This window comes from Panthera pardus, unplaced genomic scaffold (assembly GCF_024362965.1).
Source record: "Panthera pardus isolate Hobbes unplaced genomic scaffold, ASM2436296v1 HiC_scaffold_6, whole genome shotgun sequence".
Lineage (NCBI taxonomy): Eukaryota > Metazoa > Chordata > Mammalia > Carnivora > Felidae > Panthera > Panthera pardus.
This window is the reverse complement of record NW_026526991.1, coordinates 125,610,776-125,629,898: the sequence shown is the minus strand read 5'-3', so window position 1 is coordinate 125,629,898 and position 19,123 is coordinate 125,610,776. Positions and strand designations below refer to the sequence as shown.

Here is a 19,123-nt window from a genome sequence, read left to right as displayed (position 1 = left end):
ATTCATGTGGCTCTGTACTCTGTGCAGAAGCAATTTTTCTGGCACTTGAGTATCCGAGTAGGATGAAGTCACACATTCCACAGCGTCTTCCTTTCACTTTGTCCCATGTTGTTACGAAGACTTAACTTTGCATATTTAGCATAACATGTTTGGTTAAAGGCAGCAGAAAACTTTACAAAAGCGTTGTTAAGCTATGTAGGACTTTACATACAGTGCTGGTAAGCTAGAAATGGACAATGGTGGGACATAGGTAAATGAAAGCTCAGAGAAATTAAGGAAGCTTCAGCAAGGAGGGCTAACGGTCAATGCAGGCAGCATGGCTCCATAGTTCGTATTCTGAAGGATCTGCGTACTTCATCCACATGTAAAAATTCAACTTGAAAATCTACACCTGCTAGTGAAGGACTAAATGCTAATGAATTAAAAATGAGTGCAGCGTCATCACGTACAATTCATTACTGTTTATTACCCCTCATTTGACATTCACAGCGAAAATCATACTCCTGTTTTATCATTAACTTTTGACAGTTTCCATCACGTTTGCCATAATCATTTCCAACTTTTTAAGGGATTTTAGGAACTTTTCGGCTCAAAGTGTTAGAAGGAAGGGTGACGAGCACGGCCAAGGCTAATGAAGCTACATTCTATATTAAAACAAAAATATAATGTATGCATATTGATTCCACACGTACGTTGGTGAAAACAAAATTCAGATTATTCCCAGTGGCAGAGGCAGAATCCTGCATCAGGATGGCAGACATGTGTTCATGCCCCAGGGCCCCTACAGTACAGCCAACACACCGTGTTACATAGTTAGCTGTCCCAAGTTAACCGGATGGCTGATGGCCGCAGTGCATACTCTGCATGAAATTTTACGAAGACCCGATGTGAGGAGGCCACAAAGGGAGCTATGTTCGTGTCCTAAAATTGGAAAGAAAAAAAAAAAGTAACCAATTACACGTTTTGCACATTTGAGCATCTTTCTGGAAACGTTAGCCTAGGAAGAAAGTACTACATAAAGAAATTTTGTTGAATTTACATACACCTGCATATTTTTTTAGAAGGAATCTTGCTAAGAATTAATATGGATACCTCAAAAAAGAATATTGGTGGTGGGAGGTGAGGATCAAAGGGAAATGGAGATTAACTGGTAGTGGATACAGGGTTTCTTTTGGGAGAAAGGAAATGTTCTAAAATTGTTTGTGGTGACAACTCTGAACTACATAACTCTAAATCTACTAAAAGCAATTGGATGTACACTTTAAGTAGATGGATTCTATGGTACGTGAATCATACCTCAATAAAATTGTCATAAAAGTTGAATTTCCAATCCAACTTCGTACTAAAATTTTAATTTTTCTGACGGAAACACATACTTATTCTTCCAACTAAAACAATCATATCAGTAAAGTGTATGACTCTCCCCTATTAACATCTGCAGTTTCCTTTTAGGGTTTATTTTCATAACCTTTCTGTCTTCAATAAATGGCGCCGTGAAACATGGATATTCGCATCCAATAGAACGAAACTGCACCACACATAAAAATCAACTCCAAATGAATTAAAGACCAGAGACCATGAAACTCCTAGAAGAACACATAAGCAGTAAGCTTCTTGACATCGGTTTTTGGCAATGATTTTTTGGATGTGATACCAAAAGCAAAGGCAACAAAAGCAAATATAAACAAGGATCTACATCGAACTAAAAAGCTTCTACACTGCAAAGGAAGCCATCAACAAAATGAAAGGGCAATCTACTGAATGAGAGAAAATATTTGCAAGTTATGTATCTGACAAGGGGTTAACATCCAAAATACATAAAGAATTAAAAAACAATCAAAACATATAAAGAACTCAATAGCAAAAACAAACAATCCGATTTAAAAAATGGACATAGGACCTGAATAGTCATTTTTCCAAAGAATACAGATGGCCAACAAGTACGTGAAAAGATGCTCAAAATCACTAATCATCAGAAAAATGCAAATCAAAACCACAATGATATATCCCTTCATACCTGTTAGAATGCCTATCATAAAAAAGACACGAAATAACAAGCGTTGGCGAGGACGTGGAGAAAAGGGAACCCTCGTGCACTGTTGGTGGGAATGCAAATTGGTGCGGCCACTGTGGAAGGCAGTATGGAGATTCCTCAAAAAATTAAAAACAGGACTACCATGTGACCCAGCAATTCTACTTCTGGGAATTTATCCAGAAAAAAACAAAAACACCAACTTGAAAAGATATCTGCACCCCTGTGTTCATCACAGCATTATTTATGATAGCCAAGATGTGGAAGCAATTTAACTGTCCGTCAATGGACAAATGGATAATATATAGGATCTATATTTATAATATTATATATTTGTATATTTATAATGTGATGATAAGGGAGTATTATCCAGCCACGAATTGAAGGGAAACCTGCTGTTTGTGACAACACGGAAGGTCCTTGAGGTCATTATACTAAGTGAAATAAATTAGAAAGAGAAAGGTAAATACTACATGATCTCACTTATTTGTGGAATCTAAAAAAAACAAAATGAAACGAAAATAAAAAACCAAATTCTCAGATATAGAGAACAAACCGGTGGTTGCTAGAGGCGGAAGGTGGGAGATTGGTGAAATGGATGAAGGTTGTCAAAAGGTACAAACTCCCAGTTATAAGTAAGCCCTGGGAATGTAGTGTCTATTTGAACGTTGCTAAGAGAGTAGAGCTTAAAAGTTCTGGTCACACACACACACACACACACACACACAAAATTCATGTCATACACCTGAAACTAATACGTTATATATCAATTGCATCTCAATTTAGGAAGCCAAACAACTCTTTAGATTTTTAGCTGCTGTAGTTCACTGCCTTATTAATTAGCAAGGCTAATAAATAAAGAGCAGAATGGTAAGAACTGATATTCTGTCTACTGTGGTCACATTTCCCTTACTGGAAAGCTCCGTATCTACTTTCACATAAAACGAGAAGGTGGCGAGGACAGACGCAAGCAAAATTGAGTCCCTGTCAGAATCCTATCTTGACGTTTAAGGGAGATCTATCACACCAGAACTTTACAAGAACAACTACTAGTTACTAGACCCATTTTCAATATCTCTATTTATTTCTTCAAAGAATTCCTACGATTTTCAACAAGAAGTAGATAAAATGGAGTCAGGTGTTCAAATGGTCTGTAGTTGTATTCACGGAGAAAACAATATGGGTATTCAACCCTGGGAAGTGCATTGAAATCATGTATGGAGCTTTTAAAAAACAACGTACAACAGCCCCTGTCCTAGAAATTCTGGTTCAGTGGATGGGAGCGGGCACTGGAAGGCTGGACCCCTACGTGGCGGCCCAAAGCGATTCTGATGCAGTGGAGTCTGGGAACTATTACTATTAATTTAACGCAGTGCCCACTAGGTGGCACTCGTGCTCCCCAAATAGAAAGGAAAATCTGGAAACTGCTGAAATTTGCAAAAGGCTTGTGCTTTGTACTTTGCATGTGTCTGCCTTTAAAAGTGTACAGTAAGTTATTTAAAAATAATAAATGGGAATTTTAAAATGTTTGTTTTACTCACTGCCCCACAATATGGTCCAGAGGCTGGAGAATTAGCATCCGGTCCATTGTAGAGTATGAGATAGTTCTGGACACAGTCTCCGGGATCATCAATGCTGACAAAGTAAAAGCTGACCGTGACAGGTCTGCCAGCAGGAGCAATAATGGTCCATTCACAGTGAGTGTTGTTTGGGTAAGTTCCCGGGTAGCCAGGGCTGGTGAAGGAGCCACTGTGTCCGTAAAGAGTTCCACCACAGCCTACAAGGAAACCAACACAGGCCGTTATATTCAACAAAGTGGAAACCATCTCCTTGTGAGGCAGGAAGACGGTTGCTATTTTCTCAAGGTGCTGAGACACTCTGCAAGAACAGAGGTGGCAGAAAGCCCTTTCCAGTTCCTTCTGTGGGCTATATCCCTTCCAATGCCTCAACACCACCTCATCCCACCTTCCCCCACCCCTACCATGTATTCTGTTCCCTGTATATCATGACTTGGGACCACTTCCTCTAAGTCCTTTCTTTGAAAACAGTGGGTTGGGAAAACAAAGAACTTGATAAAATAGCTGTAGGCGAGAGTAATTCAAGTTATTGTGTACTTTTGATGGCGTGGGGCTCTCCATATGCAGCAAGTTGATGATAATGATGGGAGTGAAGTAAAATTAAAAGTGGAATTCCAGGGCTGACCCGAAAGACTGTATCCTTGTAGGTTTTGACAATAATTATTTAATTGTAAAATGACTTTCCTGGGCTTATAACTGACAGTACCGAGACTGACATACTCAAAAACAGAGCCCTGTAAGTATTGGTGTTAATTTGCAAATGCTGTCATTATTTAGACCAGATACCCTGGGCACCCAGATATCCCACTGAACAGAAAGAAACCTCATGGTAAGATTAAATGGCGCTGGGCTGGGTGTCTAACCCCTGGAGGTTTGGTCTTGCTTTTGCCAAAATCTTGCTGTGCATTCTGGAAAACTCATTAACCTCATTTTTATTTCCTCCGCTGCAAAATCAGGGCATCGGAGATCATCTGTAAGCATCTTTAGCTGCCAAGATTTAAGTTATTTCTTGTCCCTCAGTATATTTAAGTCATTTTTATCATTCTTACCTGGAAATTTTTAGATATTTTGAAATACCTCAACGGGACTTCTCATAAAGATATTCCTCCTCTCTGGAGTGAAATATATTAACATGACTTAAATTTCCTCCAGTTACTTGATAACCAACCAACCAAACGTGCAGGAAGTTACTTGACTTCCCTGAAAAAAATGCACTTTCACCCCCGGGACTGCTGAAAAATGACTGGTGCTATCAAAGGCACAGCTGTTTACTTACACCCAAGTATGTGTAAGTAATTTGGCTTTAGGTACACATTTTTTTTTTTAATTCTCAGAGAACTACCTTGATGATCAAACCGAAAGTTAAAAATATGGCAAAATCAGAATTTATAAAGGAATTTAAAAATGTATATCATATCTATGCTTTATACGTATGTATATTCATATATCTACTCTTTCTATATCTCTTTTTTTTTTTTTTTTTTTTCAACTTTTTTTTTTTTTTTTTTTTTTTTTGGGACAGAGAGAGACAGAGCATGAACGGGGGAGGGGCAGAGAGAGAGGGAGACACAGAATCGGAAACAGGCTCCAGGCTCCGAGCCATCAGCCCAGAGCCTGACGCGGGGCTCGAACTCACGGACCGCGAGATCGTGACCTGGCTGAAGTCGGACGCTTAACCGACTGCGCCACCCAGGCGCCCCTATATCTCTTCATATTACAAGAAACATGTAATGTAGAAATAATGAGTGAGAGTAGAATTGAAAAGGATATCTGTACTGTCATTGTTAACAAAAATCTCTATATTTATTGGAAAACAATACAGTATACAGATGGCTAAGAGGTAAGGTCACTTTTAATTGTCCTTTTTTATGAGACACCACCCCCCCCCCAAGTTTTTCCTCACTTGCATCAATTTCCCTTACAAAGTGCAAGTGTCTTACCAGAGGGTGATGAGGTCCAGACAATTTCATACCCAAGACCGGAAGTTGCACCATCACTCTTAAACCGTAGGTACAGTTCATTGTTTTGAGAAAAGATAGGATTTGGCTGCAGGGTTCCACAGTATGTGCCCAGTAAGGGCGAGCTGCTGTCACTGCCGTTTCTTACCTTGAAAAATGAGCCATTAATTATTATACTTAAGCATTTTATTCTTCCTTCTCTGACTTTCCGTTGCCATCCACTGAGACATGAGACCATCTGAATGACAACCTCTTTTGGAAAAGCTTTGTCTTTTTGTGTACTTAAGAATGAAGAGTTTTCTGAACATACACCCAGAAGTCACGTTCTCTTGCAAAGGAGAGAAACATCCAGTTTGTAGATCAAAAACCATTTGCATTTGAATTCAGAAATATCTGTGAAATTTCAAAAAGATGGGAGGGGGATATTGCCTGCTCCATTTCCAGTCGCTTCTATTGTAGTTTATTCATTATACTGTGTGTATGTTTTTTTCCCTTTGAAAATTGCTTGGCTATGAAGGGGCTATGAAAAAAAAATCAATGTAGGACATATAATAAATTCCAAAACCAAAGGAATTTCTGTATAGGAAAAGGACACAACTCAATAAATTTATAAAACTTGACTATTAGGTAATTTTAAAAACATTCTGAAGCTGAATAGTTTTTTGTTTTTTGTTTTTTTTAGATTCACTGCTTGGAGGAGAGGCATATAAAAAATGGCAATGAGTCAGTGTGTGAGAATGGGTAACCACAGTGAACTTGACCACCTTCTGTTCCCAGTGTTCCTTCTGCACATTCACAGCCTCCCTATTCGGAGGAAGACTCTTGAGGAGTATTAAGGAAATGTTACCCAGGCAATGGAGAGCTGGAACCAGCTCAACATGTATGAGTGGAGATTTTACTGACATATGTATTCAAAATTCTTGGAAGTTCCTCCGTTGCCTTTATAATTTCACAGTTTAGCATTTGGCTAATTGCTGGCTGTCTTAAGTCATAAGAGGCACAACGGTTAGTCTTCGTGTTGATCTAAACCGAGGTTCTTTTTAGGTCTATGCAGTAGCCAGTGGGAGAAAACAGTGCCTTTTTGTCCTTTTTGGATTATGCTGCTAAGTGGCCTTGCCGTAGTTGGCATAGCCAGTGAACTACCTGCATTCAGAGAAGGCTGCCATATTCAAGAATGCTGGAAGGTCAGACCTGCTACCACTCTATTCTTTTTTTTTTTTATGTTTATTAATTTTTGAAAGAGAGCACAGCGGGAGAGGGGCAGAGAGAGAGGAGGACAGAGGATCTAAAGTGAGCTCTGCACTGAGAGTAGAGAGCCCAACGCGGGGCTCCAACTCAGGAACCGTGAGGCCATGACCTGAGCTGAAGTCAAACACCCAGCCGACTGAGCCACCCAGGCACCCCTACCACTCTGTTCTTCCCTTTGGGTCTCTTTCCTCTGGGCCCTGTTTGAGAAGGCTGTGCTCTGAGAGCGTAAGTTCGATCTCAAGTCCCGCTAGCATCCTATTCATTTATCTCTGTAGAGGGGGGATGGGACAATGAGAGCAAGAGACATCCTTGAGCCTGCAGACGATCCTGAAAAGGGGGGATGAAGGCACTAAAAACAAACGCAGACTCCAAATGTGGTCCAGAGCTTGACTTTTGTGTGGTAGTAACACGGTCCGAATCCTCACCAGGAAGTTTCTGTTCCTGCCGTGGTTAACGTCAATGGGACGGGGAGGTTTGCTGTTACGGCTGCCGATAAGCCCTGCTACGGTCTTGCCATCAAAAACCAGACTTGGCTACACTTTACAGGCCACACTTGCAGTTTCCTGTCTTTGCTTACTGGACAGGAAGTTTCAAACCAACTTCCATGGGATAGGAAGGGCAGCCAGGAGGAGTAGTTCCCACCTCTGGTGCTGGAGAGCTAGCCTGCACGTCCCAGCATCCAGAGGGAAATGGCAACTGTTAACTCCAGTCACTGACGGTCAGCTCAGGCTTGAGGTGGACCCAGGGTAGCTGCACTGTGACTCTGAACGGACGGGATTATTCTGTCCTTTCTCTGTATCCCCTCCTGTGGCTTCTGCCTCACACTTCACAGAAGTGGGTGAGGCACAAAGGTCTGCGTTTAATGCCCTGATTGATGCAAACAATACTGCAGTTCTCTCATTTCCTCCCTGCTACATTCATCTCCTCCTCATTTCCTACCATGACAAGGATATTTGCCATGATAAAGGCCCAGGCTTCCTTCCAGCACTTGCTACACTATAGACGCAGAATATTCGTTAGCAAGGGGCACCTATGTGGCTCAGTTGGTTGAGCGTCGGACGCTTGATTTCGGGTCAGGTCATGATCCCAGGATAGTGGGATCGAGCCCTGTGTCGAGCTCCACACTGAGCGTGGAACCTGCTTAACATTCTCTTTCTCTCTGCCCCTCTCCCCTGCTCTTGCTCTGTCTCTCTCTCTCTCTCTCTCTCTCTCAAAGAAAAACAGAATGTTCATTAACAAAAGATTTGGATTAATTCTATAGGGGAGAGCTTCCCAGAATAATAAAACTCCTTAACAGATGTAGAGGAGCAAATAAACTGCTTGGAAACCTTACAGAAGACTCTTGTTTACATGAAACAAAGCCCATTTAGAGCAACTTCAGGTAAGATTTAGATTCAAATTCATTTCATGGAGGAATTCAGCATTTTGTATATACAAGTCTCAGGTTTCACCTTAGTCTGCTCCCTAAGAATGAATACATTTCCAAACTATTCTTTTAAATAGTTCTTTAGATGCGATCAAATGTACATTACCTCCAAGAAATCGTGCGTGCATTCACTTGAGTCCTCGATGCCAAATGAATGAAAAAAGAGGGAAATGGTGTGGTTCTGAGGGGCCGTGAGAGTAACAGTGCAATCCATGTTATTGTTATAATTATCTGGCCATCCCGGACTCTTGAGATTGCCAAATGCCTTGTTATACTCTCTGTTGCAACCTTAGAGAAAAAAAAAAAATCGCAATTAATGTAGGCATCCCAACTTTTAATGTTCTTTCAACCTGACAGAATTCAAGATTATTAGATTTGAACACACTTTAGAAAAAAAAGCTATTTCAACCTTCTCACCTTTGGGATAACTGGGGCCACAGGAAGTGAGGTAACGGCAAATGGCGCGGATGCAATGTGGTGTCTCGTTAATGTAAAACGCCCCCATGAGAAATATGAAATATGAGCATTCTCCTTTGAGGATGAACTTTCTAGAATTCTCTGTTCTCTTCTGATCACATTTAAGTGCAGTTGGTTGACGTTTAGGCCTTTTTTTAGGCACAAAGACTCTGCAACCATAACTGACTTTTGTATGAAGATTTCTATTTATATCCTTTGATAAGTTACTCATTCTGATAGAATCGGTAAATTGTTCATCCTTATCATTTTGGGTGAAACCACCAAAAGCTTTTCTATTTGTTTTTGGTTTGTTTTTAGGCCGGTTCCCGCCCAGTTTGGAGCCCAACATGGGGCTTGAACTCATGACCCTGAGATCAAGACCTGAGCTGAGATCAAGGGTCAGACACTTAACCGACTGAGCCACCCAGGTGCCCCACTATGTGTTTGTTGTAATCAAAAGCAGCTGTAGTTTTAATCAAGCTTGAAATGAACATCAAATAATTTCTCCTGGAAATAAACTTCTCAATTGTTACTGTAGTCAAATAGCCCTTTCAAGATTTGTTGTTTTTTGTTTTTTGTTGTTTTTACAAAATAATTTCGTAAGAGACAGTGATTTCTATTTGAGGCCAAGTGGATAATTAATAAAATAACTGGTGTACATTTAAATTAAATTAACTACATGGATTTGAAAAATATGCTGGCATTCTAAACATTTTAATTAGTGTTATTTTCACTTTACCTCCTCAGAAACCAGCTTTAGTCATCTGCGGACGTGGGCCTGGCTTCTAAGTTACAATTTCTTACCTTGTTGTGGACATGGTTTATGGTAACAGACCCAAATTTGCTTACAGGAGTCCATTCTAGCAGGAATTGGGATGGTGGCAGGTTTTCTGAATAACAAAGTTCCACGGCTCACCTGCAATCTGATACGTGAAACCCACTCTGGAGTTTCTGTCGAGAACTTCGGATTTGAAAACGACAATTGCCGTACTCGCAGAAGAATAGAACGTCGGTATAGCCGAAGCATTTCTGCCACAGAACCGAATTCCTGGATTTCCATTGCTCTGAAATGAAATGAAAGCCAAATCACACTAGATTGAGTTTCAAAAGAGAATAGACCTTAAATCGAATGCACATTAAAGGGTGGCCTCAATATTCACCCACAGAAACTAGTTACAGTGTTCCAATCCTGCTTCACCCGGGCTCATGCTGGTCTTGGAATCCACAAAAGTCTCACACTCCCCGAGGGGTGCTAGGGGGAGGCCAAGCTTTTGCTGAAACCAGGAGACAGACACGAAGGACAAGACCCTTTCTCCCTCATGCAGCCTCACAGCCAAAGGCCTGTGCTGTGGCTCTGCACACACCCAGGCTGACTGAGCTCAACACAATTGAGCTGGGGTTTTCCCATAGTCCGGAACTCCGTTGAGACCAACCCAGGGGCACCTGGGTGGCTCAGTCGGTTAAGCGTCTGACTTCAGCTGGGGTCATGATCTCACGGTTCACGGGTTTGAGCCCCACGTCGAGATCAGAGCTGGGAGCCTGCTTCGGATTCTATGTCTCCCTCTCTCTCTGCCCCTCCCCAGCTCTCTCTCTCCCTCCCCCCACCCCACTCTCTCTCAAAAATAAGCAAAAATTAAAGAAAAAAAAGACCCACCCAGTGCTCCTCCCCTTAGCTCCCAGCTCACCATCCCTGAGCTCATCCAACCACACTCTGGCCACACTGTGAATCCCAGGAGGCAGTCCCTGCCTGCAATGAGGTCCCCATTTCCCCCTTGTAAAACCCGGGCAGCCTTCCTCGCCTCTCCAGATAGTAGGGTAATAGGGTCCAGCGCCTACCCATCCTTCCATAAAAGCCACTGGCACCAAAGTTGAGACATTTGTGGCCTCTAACTTTTGGGCGCCTACTGACAGGCCCGCTTCCCACTCCTGCTCAGAAGCTCTTGTTGCTGATGTATGTTTCTCCCCTGCACTGTCTCCTGCTGCTGGTCCTTCCCTAACCTTGCCCGCTGCCTCCTCTGAACTCTCACTGCAGTGATAGCTGCCCCCTGTATACATCCATCCATTTCCACTTTGTGGCCCTGAGTGAAGCTTGGGTCTCCAAGCCTCCACCAGGGGGCTGCAGGAGGCCATTCTTTCCCCATCCTCCACCATTCCTTGAGTAGGACTAGTGGTGGGGGGCTGGGACGGTGGGTGGGGTTCTCCAGGCTGCATCTATCCCCGGACCAGATCCAGCTCTCCCCTGAGGGTCTCCACCTCTGGCCAAAGGTTCCTCTGACCCTTCTCACCATAGCCACTTTCCCTCTGGCGTCTTTCCCTCATTAAAGACTTGGGGTGTCTCAGCTCTTGGCCATCCTCTGCACCCTTCTTCCTTTCTCAACTCATGGAGGTTTCAGTGTCTTTCCAGACGATCCACTGAGCACTGTAATCTGCATTCCTCCACACCAGCGCCTTTCTCTCCACCCTCCATGGCAGCCCCTGCCAGAGCCGGCCGTGGTGCCTTTGCCACACGATTCTCGCGTGAATGTCCAATGTCTTGCCACTCTCAGACGTGGGGAGAGTTCCAGTTTCTCCTAGTTATCAGTCACTTTCCTACCTCTCCTCCCAATCTACCCATGCTGAAACCCTTTGTTCTTTCCTTTATTCCTTCAGTCAAAGGACATCCTTCATTCATGACAAATACGGGGTCTTATTCGAAGCCAGTCCAGCTGCGGTTATGATCCAGAGCTGACCTGTGCACTGGAAGTAGGCTTTCTGCACCCAGGTGGTGGTCTGCTCCGATCCCCATTGTCTCAGCTTCAGGAAACAATGGGAAACTGAGAGCTTTAACCAAAGGGCCTTGTTCCACTTGGCTTGAAGACCCTCTAGGAAGGGTACCACCAGGGAATAGGAGTCTTGTTCTGAAAACCACTACCAGGGGAGTGATGGTAACCTTGCATGCGGACCATGGTGGGAGCCTGGGCTGTGTCTCACTGTCTGCCTTCTGAAAATTCAGCAAATACGGTATCTGATCAGAAGTCAGCTCTTCTCAGATCTCTCCAATTGGAGTCAGCCAGACTGGATTTTTCTATACCCACCAAGATCCATACGTAAACGAGGGGGCCCTGGACTTATAGCGAGGAGACCCTGAAGACTCAGGAAGTGATAGATTGGATTCTCTGCAACTGCCAGCCATCGGGGGGTTGAATATGACACTCTGGGAACGAGCTGGGGTGAATTAGCTGCTTCTCAAACTGCTAAAAGATAATTCAGGTATTCCGGGGGGTTCTCCCCAGGTATCTGGTCATGCCTTCTCACTTGACAGATGCTCCCTGAATAATCTCATTACTCGCATTATTGTAGCTACTGATCCATATAATGATGACGCCCAAATCTTCAGGCCTTCTGTGAATATTCATGCATCTACGTGCAACTGTCTTCTCAATGTCTTGGCATCTGGGCAATTCTCTCTTTCTCTCTCTCTCTCTCTCTAACTAAAACAGATTTTTCTTTTTTTCCCTCTCATATTACCATGAATATAGTCCCAAAGGACTGGTGCCAAACGGCCTCGTAACTGATTTCCCTGTGTTCCGCGTGGACCCCTTCAGTTTGTCATCCACACAGATCCCCTTCCTGCACAAATGTTTCTCTGGGCGTGGCCCTTGGAGCACTAATGGCAGAATACTGAAGATGTGCATCGAAAATTTAGGTTCCTGGGCACTGTGTAGGGAAAACGGTATCTGAGCGGGAGGTGGGGAGCCCTGGGGCATGCACTTTTATCTAGACACCCAGATGTTTCTTGTGCACACGGCAGTTCGACAGCTCCTCACCTACAAGACCAAGTGCAAGTTTCTTAACACCTAAATAGAGGGTTTTGTATATGGCAAAAATAGAGGGGTTTGTATATGGTGTTGTATATTTTGTATATGTGAGTTTGGGAATTTAATTATGCCCTCATTACTTCATGTGTTTCGTAAATACTGGTGAAAAGGCCACTAGATGTCACTGTCCTGCATCCTATAATTATTACCTCAGGTGAGTCCTGAAACTCTAAGTAGTTCTGGTCACAGTCTTGTGGGTGCGGTTGCAACGCCCACACAGTGATCTTGACCTGCTGATGTGGAGGGGCTTCGAGGACCCAAGTACACGTGGAAAATGGGATTTCTGGGTCTGACGAATTGGGGGACGAAATACTCTGGGGGGTCCAAGTTGCGTTATATGTTCCACCACAAGGCACTGGGGAAGAAAAGAAAAACTTGTAAGACAAGTTTTACTCATGTCTCTTCATACACACAATATTTAAAATTCACTCTTCCTTATCCTTCCAGCCCAAAGAACTCTGTTTACATCATTCTATAGAGAAGTTAGGATATTCTTGACTAAGAATTATACCAAATGTGTATGACCGATGAAACACAGAGTGATTACCATGGTGTTTAGAAACTGACATGGAGTTTCCATAGGAATTAACACTGAGTTTGGTAATGAACACTGAGTTTGGTAATTAACGTTGTGTTTGCATATAGGCATGGCATTATTTTTAGCGCATAAATATACATATGTTTCATAATAGTTAAAAATGTCTCAGTTTACTCACTGTCCACAATGGTATAAGTAGCATTAAATCCTTGTCGTTCTACAGTTATGTCACTGACAAATTGAACCGTCAGGAAATTGCCAGAAGAGATAAAGGGAGCAGGTACAGTGGAACCACAAAACGTTCCAGCCAAGTTGGCATTTTCACTATCCCCATCATACAACTGAAAAGAAAAATAGTTCATTAGTTATCCATTACTCCCCAAGAAGCTGCAAGCTTTACACTGAAATGGATGCGGAGTCACAACAGGTCATGATTAAGAATCTTACACTGATGTTGTTAGAGCTAGTTTTAGCTTAAGGACAGTTGCTAATGAGTCGGTGCAATTATAATGATCTTCAGTAAAAACCTGCTATGATGTCTAGAAATCTTTCCTCACTGCAAAGGTAATACCTGATTCAAAACTATCATGTCATTAGAGCCAGCAAACGCCTCACTGTCTTGCCCTGCGTTGCTCTCTCTTCTACTCCGGTGCAAGCCCCTGAAATCGCATGCGTGGGTTCTCAATGTGGCTTCCGTGTGGGGCTCCCTGGTTCCACTCTTGTCCCTCCCTAGCCTGTCCTCAATATGTGAGCCAGAGGATTCAGTTCTGTACGTATGTATGTATGTATTTATATTTTTTAAATTGGCTTATTCATTTAAGTAATCGCTACACCCAATGTGGGGCTCCAACTCACAACCTCGAGATCAAGAGTCTCACGGATCAAGAGTCCGACTGAGCCAGCCAGGCATCCCCCAGAGGATACAGTTAAAATGTTAAGTCAGCCCGGGGCACTGCTAAAACCTCTCCTAGCTGCTCCCCAGGCACTCACTATAAAAGCCAAAGCCAACACGGTGGCCTTTAAGGCCTGAGAGAATCTGCTGTCCACACCACCCTTGCCGCCTTACTGTCCCCATGTCATTCTCTCTGCAGCACACTGCTGCTTCATGGCTGTTGAGTTTGTTGTTCCCTCTGCCGGAACATTCTTCTCCTATACACCCATATGGTTTGCTCTCCTTCATTCCTTCACTTCTTTACTCGAGTATCACTGACTCACTCAGGCCTTCCCTGACCACCCTACTTAAAATGTCAACTCTGCCCAAATTCCCTTTCTTACTTCCTGTTTGATTCTTCATTTAGAGCGCGCATTATCTTTACATACTACATATATCACTTAGTGATTGTCTTCCACTCTGAAGACAATGCAGGTTCACGAAAGCACAGGTTGCTGTCTGTTCTGTGTCCTGCCATGTCCCTAGTTTTTAAAGTTTATTTTATTTATTTTGAGAGAGAGAGCGTGAGCCAGTGGGGGAGAGGCAGAGAGAGAGAGAGAGAGGGAGACAGGGAGCTCGAACTCACTAACTGTAAGATCATGACCTGAGCCGAAGTCGGATACTTAACTGACTGAGCCACCCAGGCGCCCCTGTCCCTAGTTTTTAGAAGTGTCTGGCACATAAAAGGCACCCAGTAAGTGTCTAATAAATGAGTAACGCTTTGATTCCTCTCTCCACTACACACCCCTCCCAAACCTATCCTCCCCGTCTTCTTGATGTCACTAATCTGCTCAGGCCTGAGACTTTAGTCATCCTTGATTCCTTTCTCTCACCCCTCCTGCCCCACATCGCTTCCACTCTACCTTCAACATCCACCCCAGAGGGCTCCTCCCCGTTATGACCATCATCGTCCTCCACCTTGGTTATGGTAACATCTTCCTAAGAGATCCGTTTCCACCAAGCAACCACAGTACCGTCTGCAGAGCTGACGGCTGAGTGTTTGCAGGCTTAAACCAGATTACACTCTTGCTCGGCCTTAAATGCTCCAGTGGGTCCCGGCTGCACCTGACGTGAAAGCCCACGTCTTTATGGGGGTCTGCAAGCCCCTACCTGGAGTGACCGGTTGCTTGTTCCAGGGCCCCACTCCCTGCCCTATTCCCATACCTTCTCCTGCCAGGAGGGTCTCTGTAAGGCTGTAAGCTCTGTAAGCTCCGGAATTGGGCACGCCCCCCCCCCCCCCTTGTCATATGGTCTCAGCTCAAATGTCACCTCCTCAGACAGACCCAGCCCATCTAATGTTGCCTGGCCCCCAACATCTTCCTATTCAAAAGGCATCTTATTTGTTGCTTATTTACTTTTCCTGGTCTCTCTTCCAATAAGAACATAAGTCCCAGGGCGCCTGGGTGGCTCAGTCAGTTAAGCATCCAATTTTGGCTCGGGTCACGATCTCCCAGTCTGTGGGTTCGAGCTCCACGTCAGGCTCTGTGCTGACAGCTCGGAGCCTGGAACCTGCTTCACATTCTGCGTTTCCCTCTCTCTCTGCCCTTCTCCAGCTCTCACTCTGTCTCTCTCTCTCTCTCTCTCTTTCTCAGAAATAGACATTTAAAAAAATTAAAAAAAATAAAACAAAAGAACATAAGTCCCGTGGGTCGGAAGACTGATCATACACTGCGGTGTCGCCAGCAGCCAGAACAACTCCCAGCCTTGAGGAACCTTCTTCAACAGACACCTGTCCAAATAGTGGATGCCTGAATTCTCTTCAGGTGTGTTACCAGAAAACAGATTTCTCCAGCTGAATAATCTTCACGGTATTTCCAAAACAAGTATGAGTGTGTATAGCCAAACATTGAATTTATAACACAACTATGATGTGCTATAAACTTCAGAATAGCCGTGACCACAGACATTATTCGAAAATGCTGGGAATATGTAAGATAGAAATAATTTAAAATAAACAGAAAATAAATTTACCACTAGGTGGCACTGTTTCTCCCACTTACGTGTGAATTTGGTAAATTTAGATGGATAATCTGATCCCTCCCATTTTAGAACACAGCAGATTTGCCAAGTTTTAGGTAATGTACCTTTTCTGGTAAACAAGTTAAAATGTTATTATAATGGATACCACATTCGTACCAGCGTTTTAATTCTACACACCGTGTGCCAGATCCTATGTATATGAGGATGTCTAAGGCACTTTCCATACGTTCAATTTACTGACTGATGCTAACTAATTAGAGAGATCCATACATTGAATATACATATATATTTGTGTTTTTTCCAGTGCTTAGAGCAGTGTCTGGAATGTGGTAGGTACTCAAATAAACATTTATTGGAACCTGATGCCTTGATAGAGTACAGATCTCCCCACACTGACCACAGACTGAATGGTTAAGCCCAGTGGGTTAAGGCAGAGGTTCTCAGTGGGGGCTGTAGTATCTCCCAGAGAGCATTTTTTTTTTGCAAAAGTGTCTTGTTTTGGGGGTCATCACAATAATTTGGGGCTATGACTGGCATTCAGTGTTTAGAAGCCACCTTGCAGAATCCCATGCTGCAATTCACGGGACAGCTTTGCAAAGTGAAGACTGATTCTGTCCCACATAACTTTTCAATGTTCTGCCAGACATTTCTGTAACAAAACTGTTCATTATTGTGTGACCCTGGAACCTAACTCCGTTCTCTATATAAACACAAAAACATTTTGCATAATGCAATTACTGTGTCGGTGGAAGGAGGACTCTACTTTGTTTTATTTGGAACTATTTTTTTTTGAGTTTTTCCACTTTCTTGGAAATTCATATTGCAGACGGTGATGTTAACGGCACTTAGTTGCAAATACAAGCCCCCCCCATATTAGTTTAGATTTATGCTTTTGCATTTGCCATGATGCCACATAGAAGAATCTTGACGACTTTATCACGTGACATAAGGTAGTTGTATCAGCATTTACATATTTAAGTGTGCCCTATTTTATATACTTTCCTTTTATTCCTCCTTTTTCATTGCATTTAGTATGTTAATATTAAGTTTCTGAAGCTATGGATATGGGTAGGCTATAGCGTACATGAACTCGACTTCAGATGGTCAAGGAAGCACTAGGAAATACTGGCTGTTCAAACGGGCAGATTAGGTTGAACAGGAAGTGCTCCTCTGTGATATTCCTCCAAAACTCAGCTCAGCCATCGCACAGAGGAAGCCTTTCCCAAACCCCAAAATGACGTCAATCATACCTTCTTCTCTACTTCTGTTCGCAGTTCGTATCTATTGTTTTTGTCACATTGTATGATAATTTATATGCTTATGTGTCAGTCTCCTCCTTTTTGCTGACAGCTCCTCGAGGAACCCTAACTTTATCCCTCCTTAACGACGGTGTGGGATGCCTGGCACATAATTATGCCACGTGACTCTTTATGGAATGGATGTGATGTTAATTTCAACAGACACGTTCAGTGAAACACACCGTCACGATGTACTGCAGCTATCTTAGTAACTTCCTGAGTCAAACCTTTCAAAAGCAAGAGTGATAGGGAGCCTGGGTGGCTCAGTCAGTCGGGCATCTGGCTTCAGCTCAGGTCATGATCTCTCAGTCTGTGAGTTCGGGCCCCGCGTCGGGCTCTGTGCTAACAGCTCAGAGCCTGGAGCCTGCTTCGGATTCGGTGTCTCCCTCTCTCTCTGCCCCTCCCCTGCTCACACTCTGTCTCTGTCTCTCTCAAAAATAAATAAACATTAAAAAAAACTTTAATAAAAAAAGCAATAGTGATATAATTATGAATGAATGATGGAATCACCACATTTTCATTTGTATATCTACCTACAGAAATGAATTAAATTAGCTTTTCTAAAAAGTGATTTGATTATAATATCTAAGAAACATTCTACAAGGAATCAAATGCCCCATTTATCACAGAGAGTCGCTTTAATAAAGATACCTCCTAGACTCCACATTCCAACCAATGTTCTTTGATCTGCCAGTTTAGTAAAAGCTGGAAAAGTTGCCAGTACAGGGACATTGCTTTCCCAAGAAGGAAAGCCAGAGTAGACCTGAACAGAATTTCTTTAAAAAAAAAAAAAAAGGAATAGGAGGAGAGGACATTTTATATTTAAGCTAGATGGTAACTTCCTGTTTTTGATATTGCTATTTTTCTCCCAAATAACTTGAAGAAATTCAGAAAATTGCTAGTTGTGTTAATAACAGTATCAAATCACACTCAGCAAGTGATGAGAAGAAGGTCAATCGACCGTTCTCCTAGCAGGACCACACCCAAAACACCCTACGTGAATCTCCCTCTCTCTCTGCCCCTCACCCACTCGCACTCTGTCTCTCTCTGTCTCTTGAAAATAAATACATGTTAAAAAAATTTTTTTAAATAGGTGAGGTGATAAAGAACTGGGGAGGTGAGGAATCTTGTGGCAAAACTGAGTTAGAGTCCATACTACCTGCCTCCAGAGTTTACTACCTTCCTGTAAAATCAGGGTAGCTCTCAAACATTTAAAAAAAAATTTTTTTTTAATGTTTATTTATTTTTGAGAGAGACAGAGTGTGAATGGGGGAGGGGCAGAGAGAGAGAGAGGGAGGGAGACACGGAACCTGAAACAGGCTCCAGGCTCTGAGCTGTCAGCACAGAGCCCAATGTGGGGCTCGAACTCACGAGCTGTGAGATCATGACCCGAGCCAAAGTTGAACGCTCAACCGACTGAGCCACCCAGGCACCCCGCTCTCAAACAGTCTTGAATGTCAGCTTTGTTGTTGTGCAGGCCATCTGGTGTCATTTTAGAAAAGAATTCAACCCGAACCGACGTCCCTTGTTATCTCCAATCTTTCACCAACTCCCTCTGATCTGACTTCTGTGCCAATGCTTTAGCTAAATGGCTGTCTATCAGTCAGAGGAGTTTCTTTCTTCGTCTTTACCTTTCTTGGCCCCTAACTTATCATTTAATGGTATCGACCACCCATCCTTGGTGGACCACTCTTCTCCCTTGACTTCAGGGATCCTCCACTATTCTGGGCTTTTACATGTTTTCCATGACTTGTCTGTTTCTCGTCCTGCGTCTTCTGTCCTCTCTGACCGCCTCGCTGCGTCCCTTTCCCAGAGTGGAGCG

At 43.1% G+C, this 19,123-nt stretch overlaps 1 protein-coding gene across 1 annotated transcript in view; it reads right to left on the bottom strand.

Moving 5' to 3' along the window:
- Window positions 1-441: 441 nt before the first annotated feature.
- Window positions 442-19,123, bottom strand: part of CUBN (cubilin) — a 273,842-nt gene continuing 255,160 nt past the window's right edge. The window contains exons 61-67 of the mRNA XM_019460669.2: window positions 13,271-13,433; window positions 12,704-12,909; window positions 9,614-9,761; window positions 8,348-8,529; window positions 5,550-5,715; window positions 3,574-3,809; window positions 442-921 (exon numbers count right to left, since the gene is read on the bottom strand). Of these exons, the coding sequence (XP_019316214.2) occupies window positions 814-921; window positions 3,574-3,809; window positions 5,550-5,715; window positions 8,348-8,529; window positions 9,614-9,761; window positions 12,704-12,909; window positions 13,271-13,433 (1,209 nt within the window). The 3' untranslated portion in view covers window positions 442-813. The remainder of the gene's footprint in view (window positions 922-3,573; window positions 3,810-5,549; window positions 5,716-8,347; window positions 8,530-9,613; window positions 9,762-12,703; window positions 12,910-13,270; window positions 13,434-19,123) is intronic.